The sequence below is a fragment of the Homarus americanus genome, unplaced genomic scaffold (genome assembly GCF_018991925.1).
Source record: "Homarus americanus isolate GMGI-L3 unplaced genomic scaffold, GMGI_Hamer_2.0 scaffold16712, whole genome shotgun sequence".
NCBI classification, from domain to species: domain Eukaryota; kingdom Metazoa; phylum Arthropoda; class Malacostraca; order Decapoda; family Nephropidae; genus Homarus; species Homarus americanus.
Genome location: NW_024757794.1, coordinates 2,020,643 through 2,044,893, shown reverse-complemented (window position 1 = coordinate 2,044,893; position 24,251 = coordinate 2,020,643). Strand labels below are relative to the sequence as shown.

At 36.4% G+C, this 24,251-nt stretch overlaps 1 protein-coding gene across 5 annotated transcripts in view; it reads left to right on the top strand.

The window, feature by feature from the left end:
• The first annotated feature begins 985 nt into the window (after nucleotides 1-985).
• Nucleotides 986-24,251, top strand: part of LOC121857789 (casein kinase II subunit alpha) — a 24,586-nt gene continuing 1,320 nt past the window's right edge. The window contains exons 1-8 of one of the 5 annotated variants that reach the window (XM_042353994.1): nucleotides 1,067-1,260; nucleotides 1,524-1,601; nucleotides 5,750-5,888; nucleotides 8,128-8,239; nucleotides 9,231-9,443; nucleotides 13,439-13,633; nucleotides 14,439-14,641; nucleotides 18,728-18,961. In XM_042353994.1, the coding sequence (XP_042209928.1) occupies nucleotides 1,538-1,601; nucleotides 5,750-5,888; nucleotides 8,128-8,239; nucleotides 9,231-9,443; nucleotides 13,439-13,633; nucleotides 14,439-14,641; nucleotides 18,728-18,956 (1,155 nt within the window). In that variant the 5' untranslated portion in view covers nucleotides 1,067-1,260; nucleotides 1,524-1,537 and the 3' untranslated portion in view covers nucleotides 18,957-18,961. Of the gene's footprint in view, nucleotides 1,261-1,523; nucleotides 1,602-4,475; nucleotides 4,497-4,530; nucleotides 4,643-5,749; nucleotides 5,889-8,127; nucleotides 8,240-9,230; nucleotides 9,444-13,438; nucleotides 13,634-14,438; nucleotides 14,642-18,727; nucleotides 18,962-24,251 lie in introns of those variants that run through there. The other 4 variants (XM_042353997.1, XM_042353996.1, XM_042353998.1 and 1 more) reach the window with 4 other exon arrangements.

The window sequence follows — 24,251 nt, the reverse complement described above, 5'->3', positions numbered from 1 at the left end:
ACTCTTTGAATGGCGCTGAAATACAGTAAATTCACTAGTTCAGCATGTGCTGGCATAGCATAGATGTGGTAAGCAGTAAGACGTGTAGATCTTCAATAACGTAATGGACACAATTGATATTGAATCGGGGGAACTATTTTTTATAGTAGATCTGAAGACTTAAGATTCTGTAATTGTACACATCTGGTCCTGCTCAATGTTTGTCCAATTTCCTCTCGAAGGTTAACACATGTTGAGACGAGACCACCGGTTAAACTAGCTGTATAATGTCTCCACAACACGTATATCAAGGGGTTATGTTTCGTGTTATGTTTCAGTCTGGTCTCTACACGCATCTTGAACACCTTTAGACCATGAGCTCTGGTTCTTTAGCTAATTATGTACTATGACGATTTATAAGTTTACATTTATTTCTTGCAAATGGATGAAGTTCTGGACAGATAGTCCCTTTTATTTAAAAAAAAATATGCACAGGTGGCAAATCCAGTATAAAAGAACATGCAATCAAGTACAATTTGAAAGGAATACAAAATTTATTCAGTTAGCACCTAATATTGTGGGTAACGTTACCCATACTAAATTATCGGTTGCGACATGCTGTGTCAGTAGATGTGGCGAGAAGTCCCTCGTTGTTATCGCAATACACTATATTGTACTGTAATTTGTAGGAGACTGAGGAGCAGGGTGTGGTGAACACATTATGTATATAAGAAGTGCAAAGAAACTATGGGGATGTGGAACGAAGGTGTTGGTGTGACCAACAGAATAAGATTTACATGATATACAGGAAGCGGTAATCTTTCAATAATAATCTGTATCCTACAGAAAGAAACAGTGTATACGTGTAGAGTATACTGTGGTGTAGTGGGTGTGCCGGTGTGACCACCACCAGTATGACATTTATATCATCTATACGATAAATAACAAATTTACTAATAAACTAGCTTATAATATGAAGAGAATGAGTGAGCGCGGAGGGGTGCGAGAGTCTACTGGAGTATAGTGTAGTGGGGTAGTGTGGAGGGTGCCGCCATCTATTGAGCGCGTGGTGCACTACACAATGGCTCTTAGAGGGACGACCGCATTGAGACTGCCACCACCGCGCGACAGCCATATTGGACACTGCCGGTACACACCTCTCGCTTCTCTCTTACTTTTGACGAGGTTTTTGACTAAACAAGAGTGAATTATTACTGGGAAATAATAAACGAGGCATTTAGGAAGACCTGTAAAGCAAGATCGCACTCAGGAATGTTATAGGTAGGTGGTGAGACAGTGATATTTGGAGCGGGTGAAATTGCTGTGTTCATCAGAAGAGGTACGGTCGGCTCGAGACTTGTTGGTTATTTAAGTCGCCTTCCTCTCCAAAGTAAACCATTTATTGCGTTAGATATGTAGCAGGAAAGAGTGAAACTCATATATTATCATTACTATTACGTAAGATTCTTCACATATGCAGAAGAACACGAAATTCAAGGTCATTTGCTTATGCCAATAGTGTTATTGTTTTTATTCTTCCTTAGGATAGACTTTTGTTATGTGCACGGTCAACCTGCTGATCTTTGCCTGCCTGGTGCCTTTAGACGTAATTTCTCAAACAGGTAAGAGTAGGTAGTGCAGTAGATACTTAACAATTGGCTTGCTAACCAAAGGCACTGTAGCTATAGGTGTAGGGGCCTGGGTGAAAATTGGGGGGATAATTTATGAAAGACTTGTGCCTCTATTAGGCTTCTTATTTCTAATATTTTGTTATGAATTTCCCGTCACTATGCTAAAATTATGGTTGCAGTTAAAAAATTGTAGAGTTAAATAATCAATGACAGCAGAGCTGTATGAATACCTTGGCAGCAGTGTCTCATGTAAAATGCTCTAACACTGCTACACACACTCAAGCTTGTGCTCAGACTTGTCTGGATAAACAAAGTTTGTACTGACAAGACTGAAGGTGTAGTGGAGATTTGTAGACTGCTGGCCATTTCCTATGTTTGTAAATCAGGTGCTGCCAGAAATGATGTCTGCACAAACAAACAGACCAGTTGCTTAGTTTTCAGTAGTAACAGTAGCATCATCACGTAACAATGTGTATTCTGTAATTATTTCAAATACTAATTCATAACGGAGTTAACTAAAGTCTACCACAAAGTGAAGATTGCCTTAGAAAAATAAAAAAATGGCAGTGTATTTCATTTACATTACAGTATAGTTATATACAGTATATGTACAGTATTGTACATATATACATTTGTATATTTGTCATTTTCTCTAATTTTCATTTCTATGTCGCTACAATGTTCATTTATACAACATATTACTAATATCACAAAGTAAAAGTTGAAAATACACATTGGGTTTTATTTAAAATTGCTAGAGTAGTATGTTATTATAGTCTGTATTGGAAATTGGCAACCCTTGAAGGCAACAGCTAGTTCCCACCAATTATCATTAACATCTGCAGTACATAAGAACATAAGAATGGAGGAAACTGCAGTAGGCCTGTTGGCCCATACTAGGCAGTGGCAGTAGTAGTGGCAATGAATAATTTATGCAATTTTTCCCCAAAAAATTATTTTAGAATATATCAAATTTTACCATAATAACCTATTATTATGGAAAATGAAGCGGCTAATACAGTACAGTATATAGAAAACACCAGCTCCTCGACCCAGCAACAATACATGTTTTTTATTTTTAATTATTATTATTAGTAGTAGGGGTTATTTGACCGGTATCTAAAATAAAACTAAATACGTCTAGCCACAAAAAAATTACATATTTTATTGATAATTTCAAACCAGTATTAGAAAAAAATCAATCAAATAAAATTCGTACATGCAAAATTAAGGGCACTGTACCTGTACAAGGAAGATAAAATCAGATTAAATTCTAAATAAATTCTTTAAAAACTAGCACTTCAATGTTTAACAGCTATGCTGTTGTTTAGGTATCTGGTGTAGACCTAAAAAAATTTAATCTAATCTAACCTACATTATATATGTCCATGAGAGAAATGGGACATCTCGGAGTATCAAAAGACGATTAAAGAAGATGGTGGTAAAACATTCAACTGTTAAATAAGTGTATAATGGCTAATGTTTTGCCCACATCCATCCTAACCAGAATCCCATTAAAATTGAACACAATCCCTGTGGGTCCTGGTCAAATAGCCGATGGTTATTCGGCTGGAAATCCCAGTCAAAAAACCACTTAATAAGATTAATCAAGAATAATCATGGAAACTACCAGAAAGCACTGAAAAACAAACTGGGTAATTGTCTAAAATGACTACTATCACTGATAATAAAGTTTTGTCGTTAGGGTTTTCACCATTATGCGTACAGTATTTTAATGTAGAGTCATTGAAGTCACCACAGGGTTTTCACCATTATGCGTACAGTATTTTAATGTAGAGTCATTGAAGTCACCACACCCTGTCTCAAACAAAGGAGAAGGTTATCAGTGACCAGTACTAGAAGTAGAAGGCAGAAGTCTTGTGGTAGGGTTTCAAGCAGTTCAAAAAATTTTCACATCTTGCCTAATCATACTTAGAATGCAAATCCAGTGGAAGGAGCAAGGCAAGCATGACCTAATTTACTTACCGGTGTAACTCTTGTAAGTTATATCCAGATTTTTGAAGCTTTATGTTACAGGAGTAACATTTTCACATCAAATGAATTTTGAAACAAATAACCTACCATTTCAAGATATAATTAGCAAACTCAATATTATGGAACATGAATTATTTGGTCAGCCATGCATTATATGAAGAAGGAAAGGACAGCTGCCATTCTAAATTTACCTTATAAAGTGAAAATAGGTTCCATAGGCATGACTGCACAGTACTGCACTGTAAAAGAAATTTATTTTATACATGGTACAGTATGGTATAGTAATTTTAAATTCCATTTGTTGAAAATATTTTTAATGTTTTCGTATATTAATAATGTTAGTATATTAGTACCTTTTTGGGATCACCTGAAGAATCATCGCCCCAGCTTATTTCACCTGAAGATTAACTATCTTAATACTAACTTAACCTAACCTAAACCTATTCTATCCTAACCTAAATCTAACCTAACATATCCTAACCTAACCTCATCCTCCCAAAATAGTAAGTGCTTATTGTTTTATAAACCAAAAGAATTATTGTACTTGTTAAGCGGTTAAATATATACTGTAAGTTCAGGACTCGTCCCTTTGAACTGTGAGGCTCGTGAAGGGAGGCCGTAGTTGGAGGGTTTGCTAAATTTAAGTTATACTACACAAAATAGGTTGGGATCTAATGAATTTATAGTTTGTAAAGGTTTTAGTCTTGGCTTCAGTTTACTCAATATTTCCTAACTTAACAAAAATATTGTGGTCTCACTGAAGAGAGTTCTAATCTTTATCACACTAGATCTACCAGATGATAGGGTAATCATTTATCTTATCGTGGTACCTTCCAAACTCAGTATTACACATAAAACATAAGGTGACACTATTCACAGCAGTTGGTTTTGGTTAGTTTGCTGTGTGGTCTGGAGGCACACTTGGTACTGTACCTGTGAATGAGCATCAATATCTTTTGCTTTTTTATGTTACTGTATTTGGAGTTGATTCAGGAAACCTCAAGAGTGAAGTTACTTGGGAATGTACCATAAAACAGGTGCGGTAATACAGTATATTAAAATATTACAAGTGCATTAAAAAATTACTTGGCATTCTAAGTAATTTAGAAACTATTATTGACTGAAAAATTAAAATATTTGTTAATTTTTAGAAGCTAAAGCATTAAAGTACCTTCGAACCTTTCTTAATTTAACAACTTTGGGGACCAACCCTTGTTGTATTACTTGGAAGGTCCTTATACTTTTTTTGAATTCAGATTTTATTTTTTATTTTTTTCAGTAACTAAACTAGGTAATTTGGACAATACAAAAATCCAATTTAAATGGCATCGAGCCTGTCCAATATTTTCCTGTTGTCTACAATGGACTGGCTTCTATATTTCCTGTGTTGAGTGTTTCTTGATATGTGGAGTAGAAGGGGACAGAATTTTGTATGCCCTGTTCTGCACTTTTTCTAGGTGTTTCAATTGTATTAAGGGAGGAAGACTAGAAGGGAAACTTAGATGATCTTGGAAGTATGAATGTTGAATAAGCACTGAGGAGCTTGGGCGCGGGAGCTTTGGGCGACTTGGGACGACAGAGGAGGTGGAGATGAAAACTGGATAATTGCACTGATGTGTGTTTTCCAATTTAGTTTATCTATGGTGATTCTGAGGAGCTTAGTGAAGTCCACAACCTGGAATGTGTTGGGGCCCAAAGTAATGAAGGGAGGTGGGACATGGTCAGAGGAGAGGTTGATGTGCATAACCATGGTCTTGGTATGGTTGATGGTGACATGGTTGTACAGTAGTTGCTTGATTACTTATTGATAACTGTGTAGCTCTTACTCTTGTTAAGTGTTTCGATTAGTTTTGTAGAATTTTTTGTACATAATTTGTTTTAAATTCTTTGAGTCATACCCTAAGTATGCAGATTGTATTGCCACATTTGAAAAATCCTATATCTTTTTGTCTCAGTTTCAACACAATACAGTAACTTTTTTTCTTGTGAGGATGGGAGTTGTGCAGTTTAAGTGAATTTGAAGAAAGCTGTGTAATTGCACTTACGGTTGCAGCTTAAATGTATTTTGGCTCGATTATTTTGTTTTCGTGTCACAGATACAGTAAAGGCTTAATTTACTTATGTCTTTGTGTTCATTTTTCCAGAACTGGCCGGGTTTGGTCGGACGGTTTATCGGGGGCTGCACAAGATGCCGTTGGCAAGCCGTGCTCGGGTTTATGCAGATGTCAATGCCCACAGACCACATGAATATTGGGACTATGAATCTCATGTTATAGAATGGGGGTATGTATGTACTGTATATTTAATTTGTAAAGATGAGAAAAAATCAGAGGTTAAAGTTTGTGGTAAATTATTAGAGCAACTAGTTGTGAGTGTATCTGGTAGTAGAGATATCAGTACTGTATTGTACACCAGAGACAAAGTAGCTGGAGTTATATGCAGAAGTGTCAATATATATAGTAGCTAATAACTTAACATAATATTAGTTGAGGAGGAGTTTATAAGAGGGTAATATAAAGTGTGTTTTATTGTACTGTAAATGTGTTATTTTGTAGCAGTGTCTCAGAGCTTCATGGTATGTGTCATGTCTGATAGGGTTCATAATTGGAAGTCACACTTGTGTTGGGTGTGCGCTAGGTGATTGGACGGAAGCAGAGAAAAATTTTTTGTATGATTGAAACGAAGTAAAAATGTGGTGGAATTAAGGGAGGCATATATTGTATTATAAGTGAAGTAATTAAGGTGTATGGTCAAGTGTTGATTGATTATGTAAAGATACTAACCTTTTGTTACTGGGGAGCAGTAAAGGCTTTTTGGAAGGGAGTTATGGTGTAGAACAAATTTTTCTTCACACTTATTGTCGAGAATTTGTGGTGAGAAGTGTTCCTACATTTACTGACTTCAAAGAAAATACCTGTACAGTATATGATAATAATAAAGAGATACAGGGTAGATCTTTTGGAACTTTAGGTAAGTGTTTGTAGCAGTTACACTTAAAATAACGTTTGGTAAAGTGAATTATTATTTTATGAAAGTTTGGGTTCATTGTGGAATAAATTGAAGGATGATTAGTATTAATAGGAACTTACACAGGAATTGGTGCTTCTGTTAAAGTAATGGTGTTTCAAGGAGTGGTTTGAAAGCATGCAAAGATTGTAATGGTAATCATGTTGACAGAATGGAAGTTGTCGTAGTTATGGTGTGCTGATGATCCAGGTGGTCTTCATTTATCACAAGGGTTCTTTTTCTGAAAACCTTTGTGGCATATGAAATTGTGATATGAAAAATTAATTTTTCCTTAAGAAGCAGTGTATTAAGGGTAAGGGCTGCACTCCTTCCTTGCTATACTGTACAGTGTAAAATACGTATCTATTGTTGTTCCTTCATCATATTCACGTTGTTTAATAATGTGTAATTTCACCCGAAAAACTTTTAGTGCTTCTTGATATAAGTTATGCTTGGAGGCCTTTTCGCACTCCATACATGATTTGGGGTGATTTTTATAGCACAGTTTGTTATTCGCCAATGTTCCTAAAAATAGATTTGAGACAGAGTGTAACGTGGCAATGTTGGAATAAAGGGTAAACATCTCAATTGATATATATATATATATAGTTCATATGCTGGTAGCTGTTATATTTTAGTGTATTTTGTTCAAATTTTTATTTTATTTTTTATTTTTTTGTTAGGAGTAAAATACAGTAATTGTAGTAGTGGTTACTTGAAATTATTATTGAGAGAAAAGGTAAACCGCTCTTTGTTTGCCCTCACACTGCTACCACGTGGTCGCCCAAAAGTTGTGCCCACAACTGTTTGACGAATTGTGCTTTAGGAACAATTGTTACACACTATAACTGTTCTTGCTGCACGCACAAATGGCTTAACACAGTGGCTGCTCCAGAAGCAAACTGACATTGCATTCCATGCTTCGTAGTGCATCTAGAAGGCTCTTGTGGATTAATACTTAGCTGGAAGACATTTTCATAGGTAGGGAGTTTGAATCGCCCTCACCAGTACCCTCATCCACACATCCAAGAGCACACTGTTACCCACGAGCACACCACACTGGATGAAATGTAACAGTTGTGGGAACAACCTCCATGTGACTGGGTGAACTGACTGACTGAGGCTTGTTCAGACTCTTCTAATGATGCTCTATTTTCATGGACTGACAAATGTGTTTGGGAGGTGATGTATAATTTAATTGTGACAGTTGAAAATGAGTGAAGACCATTGATGGAGAGGAAAGAAGTTCTGCTACTAAAAGTAAAATCTGTAGCTAAATTCTGTTGTAAAATTTTTGGGGGGTTTGACTAAACTTTAGGTGTGTCTGTCCACAATCATAAGAGTCAAACTATCTTTACCTTATTGGTACCAAATATCACAGGGTCATTCAGGGGACCAATTTGTTACAGTACTTAATAATTAGAAGTAAATGCTATGCACAAGTTTAAGAAAAATAAATAAAAATTAGTTTCAGAAATAGTTTTCAATATCTAAAGTACATTTTATATTCTTTCAGACAACAAGATGATTATCAACTTGTAAGAAAACTTGGTCGAGGCAAATACTCAGAAGTTTTTGAGGCTGTAAACATCAACAACAATGAAAAATGTGTCGTCAAGATTCTCAAGGTAACTTGACTTGATGTGTTTGGAAGGATAGTAAAAATGTACCTGTTTTCAGATATACTGTACTTTATTGTCAATTACCAAAGACACGATATGGTGTGAGTTAGCATGGATTATGCATATTTTGTACTACAATTCATTTGGCTATGTACTGCATATGAAAATTGCAGAATAAAAATCTGTGGATTGGGTTTGGTGTACTGTAATGTATGTTTAGTCTTGATTGGAAATGTGAATGTTTCTTGTATCACACATCTATTTTAAGACATTCTGTAGACATTGAATTTAAAAGTATAGTGAGCCTTTACATGTGGAGGTGAAAAGATAGAAACTATCCAGCACAGCTATATACTGCAGTTCATTATCTCTTAATAATGTTAATTTTGTATTTTATTAGTGAAAATGAATTTTTTTTCTAAACTGCATATTGCTAATACAATTATGAAATGAATTGGTTAAAACCTGGAAAACTGCTTAGTGGCTCATATTTATTCCATGTCTTTTGGCTCAATCTTGTCCAGAGCATGGTTAGAACACAATACTGTATACTGTATTTACCTCTCTCAACCTAAAACATTTATGATACTGTGTCAAGATCATGGATCAAGATTAGAATTGTGACTAATGATAAAATATATTATATAAAAGATCAAACTTGGTGATAACACAGTCCACCCTAAGACTTATTAAACCAACTATCAGCACAAGAGTGTAATGCTGATAAAACTCAGGTTACTAGGAAAATATTAAAAACTGATACTATAGACATTTTATTAGGCTCCTGCATTTCATGATAGAATTAGCACTTTAATTCATTGCCATTGATGGTTCAATCACATGTCTTTTATAGATCTTGTGTATAATTTTGATTATGATAAAGAAATCATGCAGTCAATTCTATATCTCTAGGCTTCATTAGTAAAAGGACTTTGCATCAGAATCATCACTGTGGTCTTGGATATTATGCTATACCATTATCATTTTGTACTTTCAGCCTGTCAAGAAGAAGAAGATAAAGAGAGAAATAAAGATCTTGGAAAATCTGCGAGGTGGGACCAACATCATCACACTGCAGGCTGTAGTGAAAGATCCAGTTTCTCGAACGCCGGCACTGGTGTTTGAACATGTAAACAATACGGATTTCAAACAGCTATATCAGACACTTAATGACTTTGATATTAGATACTATCTATATGAGCTCATAAAGGTAAGAAATGTTGAAGTTAATTTTAATGAACAATCTTTGTTCCTTCCTGACTGTTTCTCTGTCATCCTACTGTTGTCCTGTTCAGTAGTATTGAACACCCCCATCTAATGAGGTATATGTTAGGAAAGCCCCAGTTTGAAATATAAATATAACAAGCTCTTAACATAAGTTGTCACAAATTTTCCTCAGACATTGATGTAATAGTTAATTGATGAAGATGTTTAATTTTCAAGAAGTAGAGTATTAGGTGTAGTTTTTATTCTTAAAGGTGGTTGCAGTTAGTGGTACTGTACCAGTTAGTACACTGAGTGACAATACCTGGAGATGGTCACGTGTCTGGCCACTTGGCACCTTAGCTCAAAAAGGCTTGTATAAAAAATGCAGGATTTATAGTTGTTTGTAGTTGTCTTATGCCTATTGACTTTATTCCATTATTTCAAGTTAACAGCAAAATTATTCTTTAAATAATTGCTAAATACAGTCTAGGTTGAATTTTAAGAATGATAACATTTGCCTCAGGTTGAGGATCCTTAGGGCCAATTGCAAGATCAGTCGTGGTGTTCGTAATACAATGGAGTAAAAAAATTTTGATTTTTCAAGATGGGCCATGGTGGTACCTGACCGTCGTTTGTTGTTACTACGTCATCGTAGTGTAGTCAGGTGTACCAACTGGCGGAAGACTGGGAGGTTGGTATGCTTGCACCCTCAAAACGTTGTCAGTGGCACGAAACGTTTACTCTTGCTACACGATTTACGAGTATGAAAAACTTGAATCCCAAGCTAAGGTGCACCTCATTTTCCTATTGTCTTGAATTATAAGCCAATTCTGGGAATGAAATACGATCACTTACAATGAATATAGGTAAATAAAGCCTGTGACAACCATGAAAATGTAGGAATAGAGTGTAATATCTGTTCCTTTCTTCTAACAATAAAGTAATGAGTTTGCCGCGAACTTGGGGTTGGGTCAGTGTAAATAAAGAGAACTATGGTCTGTTCCGCGGATGAAGTCGGTAGATTATAACAGTACAGTATAAGGTATTATAATTTTGCTATGACAGTGATGAACTCACTGTACAGATGAATTGGGATAAAATCTTGAAAAAATATCGCCGTAACTGTTAGTTTTCTATCAAACAGGAAATTATCTTTGTACCAAAAATTTTTACTTCCATATTATACAAGAATAAAGGCCAGTTATCTACAAGATATGAAAACTTGAGATAATGTTTCCTACTTGTCTCCACCTGATTATAGTAATGCAATAAATGCCCCATGAAAGAAAGCAAGACATGAACACCTTCCCAAAGTCAGGAGTAAAAATGTATACAATATGTTAAGACATGGACTAAACCAGCAGTTGGAGAAAAAAATCTGCTGTTTAAATGGTTTTTATTTGGAAAAATATTCCGTGTAAATACTGTATATGGATCCTCACCAGAGTCTTCATATAGTGGAAAGGAAGACATGTTAGATTAGTTTCATCTTGTGAGTAAATGTCATGGAACCCATATACAGTAGGTATATTCATGAAATTCTACCAACTAATCAGAGACTAATATAATGTTAAACATAGAACAAGATGATAATTAAATGGTTTAAAAATATCCTCAATACAGTCTGCAATGTTAATTGCAAATTATTCCTGCATTTTTAACATTTAATATAAACTGTAATAAAAATAAGGATAAAAATACAATGATAATGCTTATGTCAGAATATAGCCTTTATTAAAAGCAGGATATGTTATAATATATGGATGATCAAGAGTAAAGTATACAGTATTTTAAAGGAAAAATCATCCACAAATATATTAATACGTAATATCCATGTATGTATGCAGAGTGTAAAATTTCAAACAAAATTAATTAAGGCATATGTTATTTCTCCAAATGCATATTTTATGAAAATTCCAGAAACTGCATTTTTTCTGGTCTATGAGTAATTTGGGGATTTTACAGTCTCTCCAAATTTTTCTGTTCCGAGTCTGGGAACCAATTCCGAGGTTAGGTTAGGTAGCAAATTCCAAAATCTTTCCAGGAACTGGAAAAATTCCCCATCAATCATGATACCAAGATTTATTACTTAAGTATTGGTGAAAGGTGAAAAGTCAGCTGTATCTCCACCTGTAAGTGAAATAAAGTCATTAATATTGTGTTAGTTAAATTTGTGAATTCTGAAGCATCTTTATTTATGAAGGTTAATATTTATAAGTTTCCAACACCTACATATTGTGGGTATTTTTGTCTGTAAAAAAAAATTTAAAAATTCCAATTGAAACTCAAGTTTGTTTGGTTTGATAAGCAACACACTCATTTTTTTTCTAATGTATATTTTTATGTTGATTCCAAGACTTTGGTCCCTTTTTTGGAGAAATTCATAGAAAAAAAATTATAAGTCCTTTAAAACTTTAATGTTCTACATCAAAATGTTAACCTACCCTACCTAACTTAACCAAACTGGAAAACATTGGTCAACTTAAGATCCTAAAATTCCCTGGTTGACCGAAAAGGTAATAAGACCTTAAATTTCATTTATTTTGGAAGACATAAATCATTTTTGTTGGAATCATGGACATACAAAGCCAATATATCTGCACTTGATTTTACCACTGTCAATGGCAAAGTGAATAATTACCACCACTCCAAATGTTGCACAAAAAGTGGTAAGGCATTTCTTTCTTGCAATACATTGAGTCACTAAGGGAATTAAAAAAAAAGAACATAAATTTGTCACTGAATTTATCTTATTAGTAACAAATTGTGGTTAAACTGATGCACAAATGAAACATGCCTGGGAACTACCTGGCATATTTGGACTTATTAAAATATGAAATTTAGGCTACTAAGTATTTATACTAATGAAATAATTTTTTTTTGGTAGTGCTGGACGGTTATTAATTGCGCTCATTACAAAAAATTGGGTCTATATTATTTCTGATAGGGAAGTCAATCACCATCCCAGATGGAGCAGTTATCACCACTCTTCAAATAGACCACTTCCGACTTTTTTTAGCTTAATTTAAATTCCATACATTTCTACACATAAATTATTTGGATTAGATATTTTAAAGGCTTACCTTTTATGATGGTTAGGAAAATTTGGAGGATATAAGCGGTGATGAAGCGAGTAGAGGCTGGCGGATGTTCCTAAACAAACATGGAATTCTTTTAAAAAGAACACTAAAATTCTTCATTTGCTGTTTTATATGGAGGATATCTTATAAAAAATATTATTCCTTTGCAGATTTATACAATTTATGTGCATCCAATTCAATTTCGTTTCTTTTGGTTTCAAAATATAGTTCCATCGTAGTGGTCATCGGGCGGGGGTGCGAGTACCACGGAAATCTCCCACGTTCCAATAACGAATCGTAGATATATTTTTTTTAGCCCAGAACGCTTCTTGCAAACCAACCATGGGGCTACTGCAGCATGGTATACACCACGGAGCTTCTTGCAATTGGCCCTTAATCCAAAATTGAGAAAAAATTGAAGATTGAAGACTACAACTTTTTTTAATGGACCTGACCTACTGTATGTAAACATGAATGCATGTAGTTCTTGGTATCTTTTATGAAAGGCTATGGGTACTGCAGTAAATGTCAGTGATTGAGGATTGTGAAAAGCTGTAGATGTTAGTACAGGTTCAATATGTTAAACAATCACATGATAGGCCTGAGCCAAATCCTCATAACTGTGACTAAGTTTACAGTGAAACACTTAACTGCTGCAATAAGTTGCATTAGAATAGATAAATGCAGGTTAATTCTGCAGAACAACTGGTTGGGTTGATCGGTTAACCTTGCTGCTGCTGCTGCTAGCTCCACACATCTTAACTTTTAACCCACAAACTTATGTGTTCACCCTGATTACTGCTAATCTTAAGCCATAATTTCCTTCAGTTCCTTGGCCTTCCCCATTCCATATACTGTGTGATGTGCTTGTTGTGTTGTCACATCTTTTTGGCCACCAGTTTATTATTTCTTTTCACAGGCTTTAGACTACTGTCACAGTATGGGAATAATGCATCGAGATGTCAAACCCCACAATGTAATGATTGATCACGAGCATCGGAAATTGCGTCTCATAGATTGGGGGTTGGCGGAATTTTATCATCCTGGTCAAGAGTACAATGTTCGCGTGGCATCCAGATACTTCAAGGGTCCAGAGCTTCTTGTAGACTATCAGGTCAGTATTACTTAATCATAAGGTAATATGTGTGTTAAATGCACAGATTACCTTGGGCAACATAGTGGTTATGTTGGGATCACTGTCCAAAAGTCCACAAAATTTCCATATCCTGCTGTACAATCTTAGGAAGCATAAAATTAAAAAGAAAAATTAATTTCTCAGGTAGAATCTCATAAACATCCACAAATACCTATATTTTAATAAATTTATCATTTCAACACTTATCAGCTTATTGGCCATTTGGGCAATTGGTCTATTCTTTGTTACAAACTTTATTGTCCGGTGATTAGTATATGAGAAAACTGAAATACCTGAAGGAAACCTGCTATGTTTGGTAGGGTCACACTGGACAAACCCTTCCCACATGTGTTCGAGCCAGGACTAGAACCCATGACATCTTGACTGCTGTACCACCAGTCATGTTGCAAGGTAACAGAGTAATGGTAAGGGAGAAGTCATTATGAGATGTATTTAGTTATTTGGAGTAAAGTTACAGAATAAATTAAAGGAATTATTAACCACTTGCTTATGGGATCCACTCATTGCTGAATAAAACTGTCTGGCATTAGCCAAATAAAATATTAAAAGTGGCATCTCCATAGTGAAGGGGTTAAAGGCAGTAAAAGCATTTCATGAAGATGGTTAAGTCTTTTTCAGGGTACCTAGGGGAATTAAATGATTGATTTAGTTTTTTAAAGTAAACTGATGGGGTGTGTATGTGTATTATACTGCATCAGAAAGCTAGTTTGTGTATTGTTTATAGTTTATTGACAATTACTAAACATTGACACCTTTATTTCAGATGTATGATTACTCCCTTGATATGTGGTCGTTAGGATGTATGTTGGCAAGTATGATATTCCGTAAAGAACCCTTCTTCCATGGTCATGATAATTATGACCAATTGGTACGCATTGCAAAGGTGTTGGGGACCGAAGAACTGTACGAATATGTTGAGAAATATCAAATTGAACTAGATCCTAGGTTCAATGATATTCTTGGAAGGTAAGACATGAACTTTTCATTTTTTGTTATAATTTTGTGTTTGTATGTACTGAACTTTTCTTTAACCCAGGTCATGCATCCTTGAGCACCCATCAGCACCCATTTAGTTCTTTGCATTGGAGTACATAGTGGAATATGGGGATCAGTTTTTATATTGATTGTACTAGTATTTGTACTATTGGTGCATGTGGGAGTGAATGAAATTTTTTGCCAGCGCTCAGGGATGTAAGTTATTGTTATCCAGACTATGCATGTGAAGGGATTATTCATTAAAGTAAGGTTAGTAAAGAAATATAAAAATTATAGATGAACAGTCTTCATAGTATACTTGGGGGAAGTCTGTAGTAGAGTATCAATTAACCCCCGGAGCCTGAGACCCATATGTGCATGAAGACTTACGCTCAGCCTTGGAGGTTTTTGCTGAAAAATCGCTGAAAAAATATATATTATTATAGGGCTCATTTCACTGCCATGGAATTGTTTTATTAATTGTAATGGGGTCTCTTCTAGCGTAAAATTGTATGAAACCTTAAAAAATTGAAAATTCTTGAAATTTATGCCACTTTTTTTTAGTATACCTGTAAGTTGAAAAGGGAGGAAAATGTTTAGTAACATCTCGATTTCCATTCACAGTTTGCTTGTATTATGGTGTTCATTGATATGAACTATATACTAAAATAAAGAACAAAGTATGTAGAATATTGTGGTACAGGTTGTACCTCTCTAGTCCGGCATTCTGTGGTCCGGAAACTCCCGTGGTCCGGAACGATTTTAGTTTGTCCAATAGGTAGATAGGCAGTTTTTTTTTTTTACTTATCTGAATTATTATTATTATTACAGGAGTATTAAATTTTTGCCCCTCAGGCCCCAATGTGGGTCAGTGACCTATGCCCGGGTGGGCTAATCCCCTTAAAAAAAAAAAGCCGCGGGAAATTAAGGTTTGTTTACATCCGGCAGTTCGGCTGCTCTCTCTCTCTCTCTGCTTGTCTATACAGAGTACAACATTTAACCCTTCAATATATATGAGCAGTAAATAAGTGTTGCTTTCATATTCTTATGTAGAGTAATGACGATATATTTTCACATGTGCGCACTTACATACGAGCAGTCTCACTTTTTTTTTTACCATTAATGGTTAGCTACTTATATTGTTCCATTTATTAACATTAAATAACATTACAGGTACTTCAAGCAACCATATTCATTTTTTACATTAATTTTACTACAGCTAAACTCAGGGTCTTATTTTCTTCAGTTTTATATGTAGAACCAATCAGTCACTGGTTTCGTAAGCTTTAACATAAACAATGCCGGCAGCCGTCTTGTCTCCTCTAATATTCCACGTATTATTAATAAATTGTATTGTTAATTTTGCACACACGTACATTAATTCAATAAAAACAAATTCAGAAACATTAATTAAAATATATATGAACAGTAAATAAGTGTTGCTTTCATATTCTTATGTAAAGTAATGACGATATGTTTTCACGTGTGCGCATGCGCACTTACATATGCGATCTCTCTTTTTCTTTACCATTATCGTTCCCTACTTCTATTGTTCCATTTATTAACATTAAATAGCATTACTTAAAACAACAATATTAATTTTACTACAGCTACAACCAAGGTCTTATTTTCTTCAGTTTATATGTAGAACCAGTCAGTCACTGGTTTTGTAATCAACGAAAACAATGCTGTGTCATTTCCTCGTGTGTTTTAATATTCTACGTATTATTAATGAATTGTATTGCTCATTTTGCGCACATAAACATTAATTCAATAAAAAAGACATTCAGTGATAAACAATAATTAATCTTTTGTACATAAGAGAAATGACGCTGTTTACACAATTATGCATGTCGTCTGCACGTTGGCGGGCCGTTCAAACCCGTCGAAATTCAAGTTTCAGCCGTCAAATTTTTTATTAATTTTTTTGTGTTCCAATAAAATACGTTAAGAATTAGAAACTCGCGAAATTTGAGAAGCTACTATACGACATTTAACCCTTCAATATGTCTTCAAAGAGACCATGACGAAGAGAAAGTGGTGCTAGTGCTTCCAGGCATAAGCACAAGTCACTATCTATCCAGGAAAAGGGTGAATTTCCATGGTCCGGCAATTTCCATGGTCCGGCACCGGTCAGGTCCCGAGGTTGCCGGACTAGAGAGGTACAACCTGTATAACACAAAAACTCAGAATAATTAAAGCGACACTGGCTTCATGCTGCGCTACCTTGCATGCGATGACCAAGACCGTCTCGGGGAAGTTGATAAGGCCCACACAAAGAAAACGACGTCTGCCAAATGGCATCCAAAGTTCAGTCAGTTTCACAAAACTAGTTTTTGAGTTATTTGAAAATATAGCCCATTAGACGCCACGTTGGCGTCGTGAGGCTGGGCGGTAGTTTTTTCGCCTTTTATGTTAGGCTGAGAGGGTTAAGGAGGTGTGAAGGATAGGTGCGGAGGATATTTATTATGATTATTGCAGGACAGTATTATTATTGCACTGTATTCATCCATGGTGTGGCCCACTGAAAAATACATTGACCCTTTAACTTAGATAACCACAGAGTCTGCATCTTTTTTTTTTCTTTTTGCACGTCATACATTTTAACTTTCCACTTGCTCTGTTTTCCCTGGGACCGCAAGGGCTTCCACGTCTCTTGCGAACCCACGTGGCCAGTGTGTTTGTTTTGAATATTTTTTATTTCTTTATAAAGTTTTCTGTTATTCAAATTGTATGTAACTATTGTTTACCAACAGCAATCAACCCTAATATTTGGCTGAAAATGTAATGCTTGGGGTGAGAAAGTTAATTATTGTGCTTAGAATATTTGTTTTACATGAAATGGAAGTTAATTTTTATAGGTATACAGTATTGGTATTACGTTATCATCATTCTTGGAAATTTGAAAATTCTGTACCCAGGGGGGTGGGGTTCCCTTGGGTACATATTAATTGAATTCAAAGGGTTAAACATCAATAAATGCTCCAGGAGGACACAACACAGGAGAGGAGGGAGAGGGAATAGAAATAAACAAACACATGGATTTGGGTAAACCTTATTCAGTGGCTTCATCTTCCCATTGCTATATTTATTTAAATTATTGCTGGGAAAAGCTATATTCTCCATTTAGAATTAAGAGATTGAGTATTGTCTTCTGTAGATACTGTAGACATCTATTTTTTAGCACAGTTGTAAATGTCAAGTGCCTAATGCAAATACGTATTCACTAAATAGGAAAAAAACACAGGTACATCTGTGAGATCTATATGGCTGATACTATTGTCTGGAGAATGATGATAAAAGGCCGATTTGAGAGCTGCAGGAGTTCAGGCTGAGTTCCCCAAGGGTTGAACTCGCCACCTTCTGACCACCAGTTCTGTGATCGTTATCTTGAAGCTTTGATCTTATCTGACTCCATGATCAACCAATTATTTATGTATTTATGCTGTATGATTATTAAAAGTTTCCTCTTATTTTCAACCAAAATTTAAAAGAGAAAGTATTAAGAAAGTTCTGAGTAGAAGACAAACTATTTAAAGTGTATATATATATATATATATATATATATATATATATATATATATATATATATATATATATATATATATATATATATATATATATATATATATATATATATATTTTTTTTTTTTTTTTTTTTTTTTTTTCATATAAATCTACAATGAAAACGTGGATAGATAAATCTTGATAAAATCACACGGGAAAATGAAACAACGAATTACTGCAGCTTTAATCTTTATTCAGACATCTTCAGAGAGCAGCTGAGATTTGCTGAAATATATATATATATATATATATATATATATATATATATATATATATATATATATATATATATATATATATATATATATATATATATATATATATATATATATATATATATATTATCCTGTATTATTATTATTATTACCACTGAATGTATGATTATTGTTTGGCACAACCTCAGGTCTATTTGGTTGGGTTGTTGCTATTCCAATATGTATCTTGATAAAAAGATATGCATGTACTTCATTTTCATATGCAGTAAAAACTTTAACTTCTGTAATTTTACAGGCATTCACGAAAGCGATGGGAAAGGTTTGTCCATAGTGAAAATCAACACTTAGTATCTCCAGAAGCTCTTGATTTCTTGGACAAATTGCTACGTTATGACCACCAAGAGCGCTTGACTGCCCATGAAGCCATGGAACATCCTTATTTTTACCCTATCGTCAAGGAACAAGGTCGGCACATGAGCTCACCAACTCCAGCTCCTCCTGCATTGACTGGGGTGTCCGAGTAGAATTGGTATGTACTTTAATATTTTGTGTTGTTTCAGCTTTGTTTAATACAATATGACCTCAGAATCCTCTCCTCTATTACCCCATCTAAGTAGCAAAGTATTTTAAAGGTTAAAATTTCCAAGGTAAAACAGTGGAGTCGCCATAATTCATGGTTTAGGTACAGTTGCAGAAATGTGTCCCTACACCCCCATATCTGGGTTGAGGATTTTTTTTTTCCTGGGGGAGGGGGGTATTTTATGTAGTATTTATTAGCCTTGCACCAAATGAACTTAAATACCATAATATGGGAATTATGGTGAAAAAGCATACTGTAATTTTTAAAGGGGTCTCAGGGTGAGGAGCAGAGATGGAGGTGGAGGGTAGGAATCTGCTTCACAGCCCACCCACCCACCCTACTTCCCATCTCTCCCACTCTTCATTTTCCTTATTTATAGATTTTTGTTATATTTTCTCTATTTCCAAGTCACATTAGAGCATTGAAATTATATTTCCACAACGTTTATGGCTTTTATGTAAATAAACACTAGCCGACACCGCTCAGCCGTGAATTATGAATTCTGTACTGTATTTGACTGCAAATTTAAAAAAAAGTAGTAACCTGTAATAGAAGTACCCCCAATTTTTTTAATATGAATTAATTTTTTGCAAGTTATCATAACTCCGTATAAGGTTCAGTTTAGTGATGCGCAGCTATTAAGCTGAATGTTTATAATAAAATCATTCTACTACAACTGCTGGGTCTAATAAAAAGCAGTTAAATGTAAGTGACCTTAACTCCTATAATGTGGATTTCAAAGTTTAAAAAAAAAATAATTACAGGGTTACAGGGTGTATTCAATACCCTTTTCTCTTCTTAATGTGGCACTGAGTTTAGCAGTGCCATGGGGAAAAATAAAGTGCTGATTTATTATTAGTATCAATGTTTTATGATCATTTTCCATACTTATCACCAAAAAATGCAGCAGAGACCAGGAGCTGGGCACAGCTCTGGCAAGCTGGTTGCCATCAGGCATATGTAAGCAAAGTTTATGGCTGGATGCCCTTTATAGCTCTTACCCTTAGGGTGCGAGCAACTGGCAAGGTGGAACGACTTTGAGGAAATCAAAAGATTTTTGAAAAACTGGACTAAGGACATTATGAACAAAGTGCTTGGATAAAGGGCTATACAAATTGTTCAAACCAGGAAATGTCAGCAAAGAGGCACAATATGTTACTTACTCCTGACTTGTCTTAGCTGATATAGCATTCCACTCCTCGTGCATTGCTAGTATTCTTGCCACCACCAAACATTTCTTCACTTCCCAATTCCACACTTTCTCTTACAACTTCACACCTTTTTTGAACATAACTAGCATGTGAAATTTAAGAATACAAATAAATATTATTTTATTTTATTTTCCACATATTACATGAGAGTAAACAATAATTTGCACATTCAGGCAACTAGTTTAGTGGTTTACATAATTATATGGTGATTGTAGGAGAATGGTGATACATTGAAGGTTAATTTGTAGACTTTATATCATACAGGAGTGAGTGTTAGTGAATACATAATGAAATAAGTTAGTGAAGTAAGGATACTGGTAATAATAATACAAAATATTTTGGTATACTGTATTGTCATTATTACTGCTCAAGTGATTTACAAGTAATCTCTCCATTAGCTGGAACCTTTGATCCCCAGAACTCTCCATTACCTGGAGAGAAAAAAATGAGCATTGTGAGAAATTTGGGGAAAGCCTTTCCTTTCTGGGCATTTGAACGAATTTCTGAGAGATTGTGTCATGCGCCGATACATGCCAAGTACATGGGTGAGTAGGCTCAAGAGTGCTGTTGAGCTAGGATTGGCAACTACTGTCATGTGACTGCATAGAATGCCTATGATTGCCTGCTGTATCTTGCAGCCAATCTCAACAAATTCTAGCATCATGACACTCTTAGTTCATTGTCTGCTGCTATTGTACAAGCATCGTTTGTTTGCTGTTTTTGCATACAGTCTGTGTTGTCAAGAACAGTACTGTATATTACTGTACCAGGATATAATCAGCCAAGAATATTGTTTAGTGATTACAGTTACGTATACTGTACTGTACATCACAGAGTGAACAGCGTATAACTAGTGTAGGCTAGTGAGTAGAGGGTGTATGTACAATCCCTCCTTAATAGAGGGAGAAGAGTAACAGTTAGTCCCAGCTGCCACAGTATATGGTACAGGATAAAGCAAGCCATCTTGCATCATCATTCGGCCTGCCTGCATTACAAATCAGGTCGTAAGTCGAAAAGGCGAAAATAATACATAGAAATTCTAAAATGGGTGTCTCTTTTTTCTTCTCTGCACCACGAGAACTCTCACTTTTATGATTGCCAGCCATTTTAAAGGGAATTACAAACAAAAATTTTGTCAGTACACAGCGCGATCACTAACGTCGGGACTCGAAAATACGTAATGTGAAAAATATTTTATACGACCGTGGCCGTCATATGTCCGGGTTGTCGTAAGTCGAGGAGAGAATGTATTGTATACAGTAGAGTACTATTATATTTCTTATTTACAATATATTGTACGTGTACAGGAGTGTTTGCATAAATGAATGCAGGTGTCTCTCCGACTGCAGTCCGATGCGGAAACATTAACCAGTGCCTGGAAAAATTCTGGGGAATAGAAAAATCGTCTCAAACCCAGGACCGTTCTGCACCAATTATTCCGGCTAACTGGGAGATTACTGTGTGTGTGTGTTATATATATATATATATATATATATATATATATATATATATATATATATATATATATATATATATATATATATATATATATATATATATATATATATATATATATATATATATATATATATATATATATATATATATATATATATATATATATATATATATATATATATATATATATATATACAGTTTTACCCCGCTTAACGCGCTTTCACTTAACGCGTTTTCGCATATACGCGGTGCCTTGCCAAAGCTGAACTTTCACTTAACGCGGGTTTTTTCCACATATACGCGGTGAGTGTCCGGCTCGGATGCTATTTTTAGATTTTGCCCACGCGCCACCCACCCGCCCGCCCGCCTGCCTGCCTGCCTCTCCCTCCTCCTCCCTCCGCTTGGGTAAGCGGCGCGGTAAGGTTGCGCAGTGTGTGTCTTTGTTGCGTTATCACTGACGTCATATGACGTCTCGGACTGTGATTGGCCATGCAGCCCTACCCCCCTCTGCTGCTAGCTGTAATTGGCTTAAAGTATTATGACGTGACTACCCCGGGGAGGGAGGGAGGGAGGAGAGACGACGCTTGACCTAGCCGCGGCAGTTTCATCCCTCAAGGCCACGCCGGGTTAACGCGCATCCATTGTTCCGTAAAATGGCTTCCGCCGGACCACCACCCCCAGAGAGAAACCTTTCCTTACCTGGACCCAGCGGCACTAAACCAAAGAAGACACGACGTTCATTAAGCTACGAGCTGAAGTACCAAATTGTTCAAGATTTGGAGAAAGGAAGACGCCAAGTTGATCTCGCGCGCCAGCATGGCGTCAACGAATCTACGATTCGTACAATAAAGAAGGATGCAGCCAAGATAAAGGAGCACATGAAGATCACAAAGTCTGCAGGTGCTTCATCTATCAGGTATTGCCAGAACAGGGTGCTGGCAAAAGTGGAAACTTTGCTGGTGAGTTATTTGGTGCGTCAGGCGCGACGCAACATGGCGGTGGACACGCGCTCAGTGCAGGAGTACGCACGTGAGCTATACGCAGCAGTGACACGTAAACTGGGAATTGCAGAGCCCAAACCCTTCAATGCTTCCCATGGTTGGCTGCATAGGTTTAAGAGGAGGAACAAGGTCACCAACATCAGCATTGTTGGTGAGGAAGCGAGTGCTGACCGTGCGGCGGCTAGAGATTTTCCTCCGTTTTTACGTGAGATTATGGAGGAAGGACAGTACAGTGACGACCAGGTGTTTAACATGGACGAATCTGGTCTTTTCTGGAAAAAGTTACCTTCCAAGACCTTCGTTGTCCAGTCTGCGAGCAAGGTAAGGGGCCGGAAGATGCAGAAGGAACGCATCACCGTCCTGTTTACCACCAATGCCTCCGGTACCTGTAAACCAAAGTTATCGGTGATTCACAAAGCCCGCAAGCCGCACGCCTACAAGAATATGGACATGAACAAGCTTAATGTCCACTGGCTAACCGCACGTAAGGCGTGGATGTCCTCTTCTCTGTCCCTCTTCTGGTTTGACAACTGTTTTGTTCCTGACGTGCAGAAATTCTGCGAGCAACAGAATGTTCCTTTCAATATTTTGTTGCTCCTTGACAACGCACCTGGACACTCGCCCCTACTTATGGATCGTCACCCCAACGTAAAAGTGGTCTTCCTTCCTCCCAACACTACGTCATTAATCCAGCCCATGGACCAGGAGTTAATCTGCAATGTTAAAGCTGCATACTCGGCAAAGAAATTCAAGCTCCTGAACGACTCTACCAACACCAAGGATGAGTTGCGTAAGCTGGGTGACACCGACAGCGAGAGTAAAAGCGACGAGGACAAGGAACAAGAGGCGGCGACTCAAGAACTTCTCGTCAAACAATTTTGGAAGAAGTTTAACGTCAAACAAGCTGTAGACTTCTTGGTGGAGGCATGGGATCTGCTGACTATTGCTACGATTCGTCACGCATGGAGACATGTGTTGCATGGCATACCAGGTGAGAGGAGGAGTGAACCTGTGACTGGTCAGGTTCAGACTGTTGCAGTAGCAGTGGACCTTGCCAGAGAAGCTGCGCTCAGTATTACAGCTGAAGGCTTCTCCGAGACCACCAACGAAGACATCATGGAGGTGATCAGAGATCCTGAAGTGACTGCCGACGAGATGTTGGAAGAAGAACCCGCCAGTGAAGAGGAGGAAGAAGGTGCGTCATTCTCCGAAGAACCTAGTTTAAGTCATAGTGATATTAAGTGTCTCATAGAGTTAACAGAAAAAATTAAGTCCATCGTTTCCTGCGACACTGACGATGAACGCCATGACGTCTTCCATACCCGACTGGTGCAGGCTATGGAGCCGTACATCACGGTGTATCAATGACAACATCAAAGCCAGCCGTCAGCAAAGCATAACCGAGTTCTTCGCCCGCAACCCACCACAGCCAGCCCAAGCCAGTGATAGTGAAGTTGATTTTGAGGGATTTGTCAGGGAAGCCATGACAACTGTAAGTGACAGTGATATTGATTCACCTAGTAATGGTGATTCACCTAGTAATGGTGATTCACCTGAGGGGCAGTAATC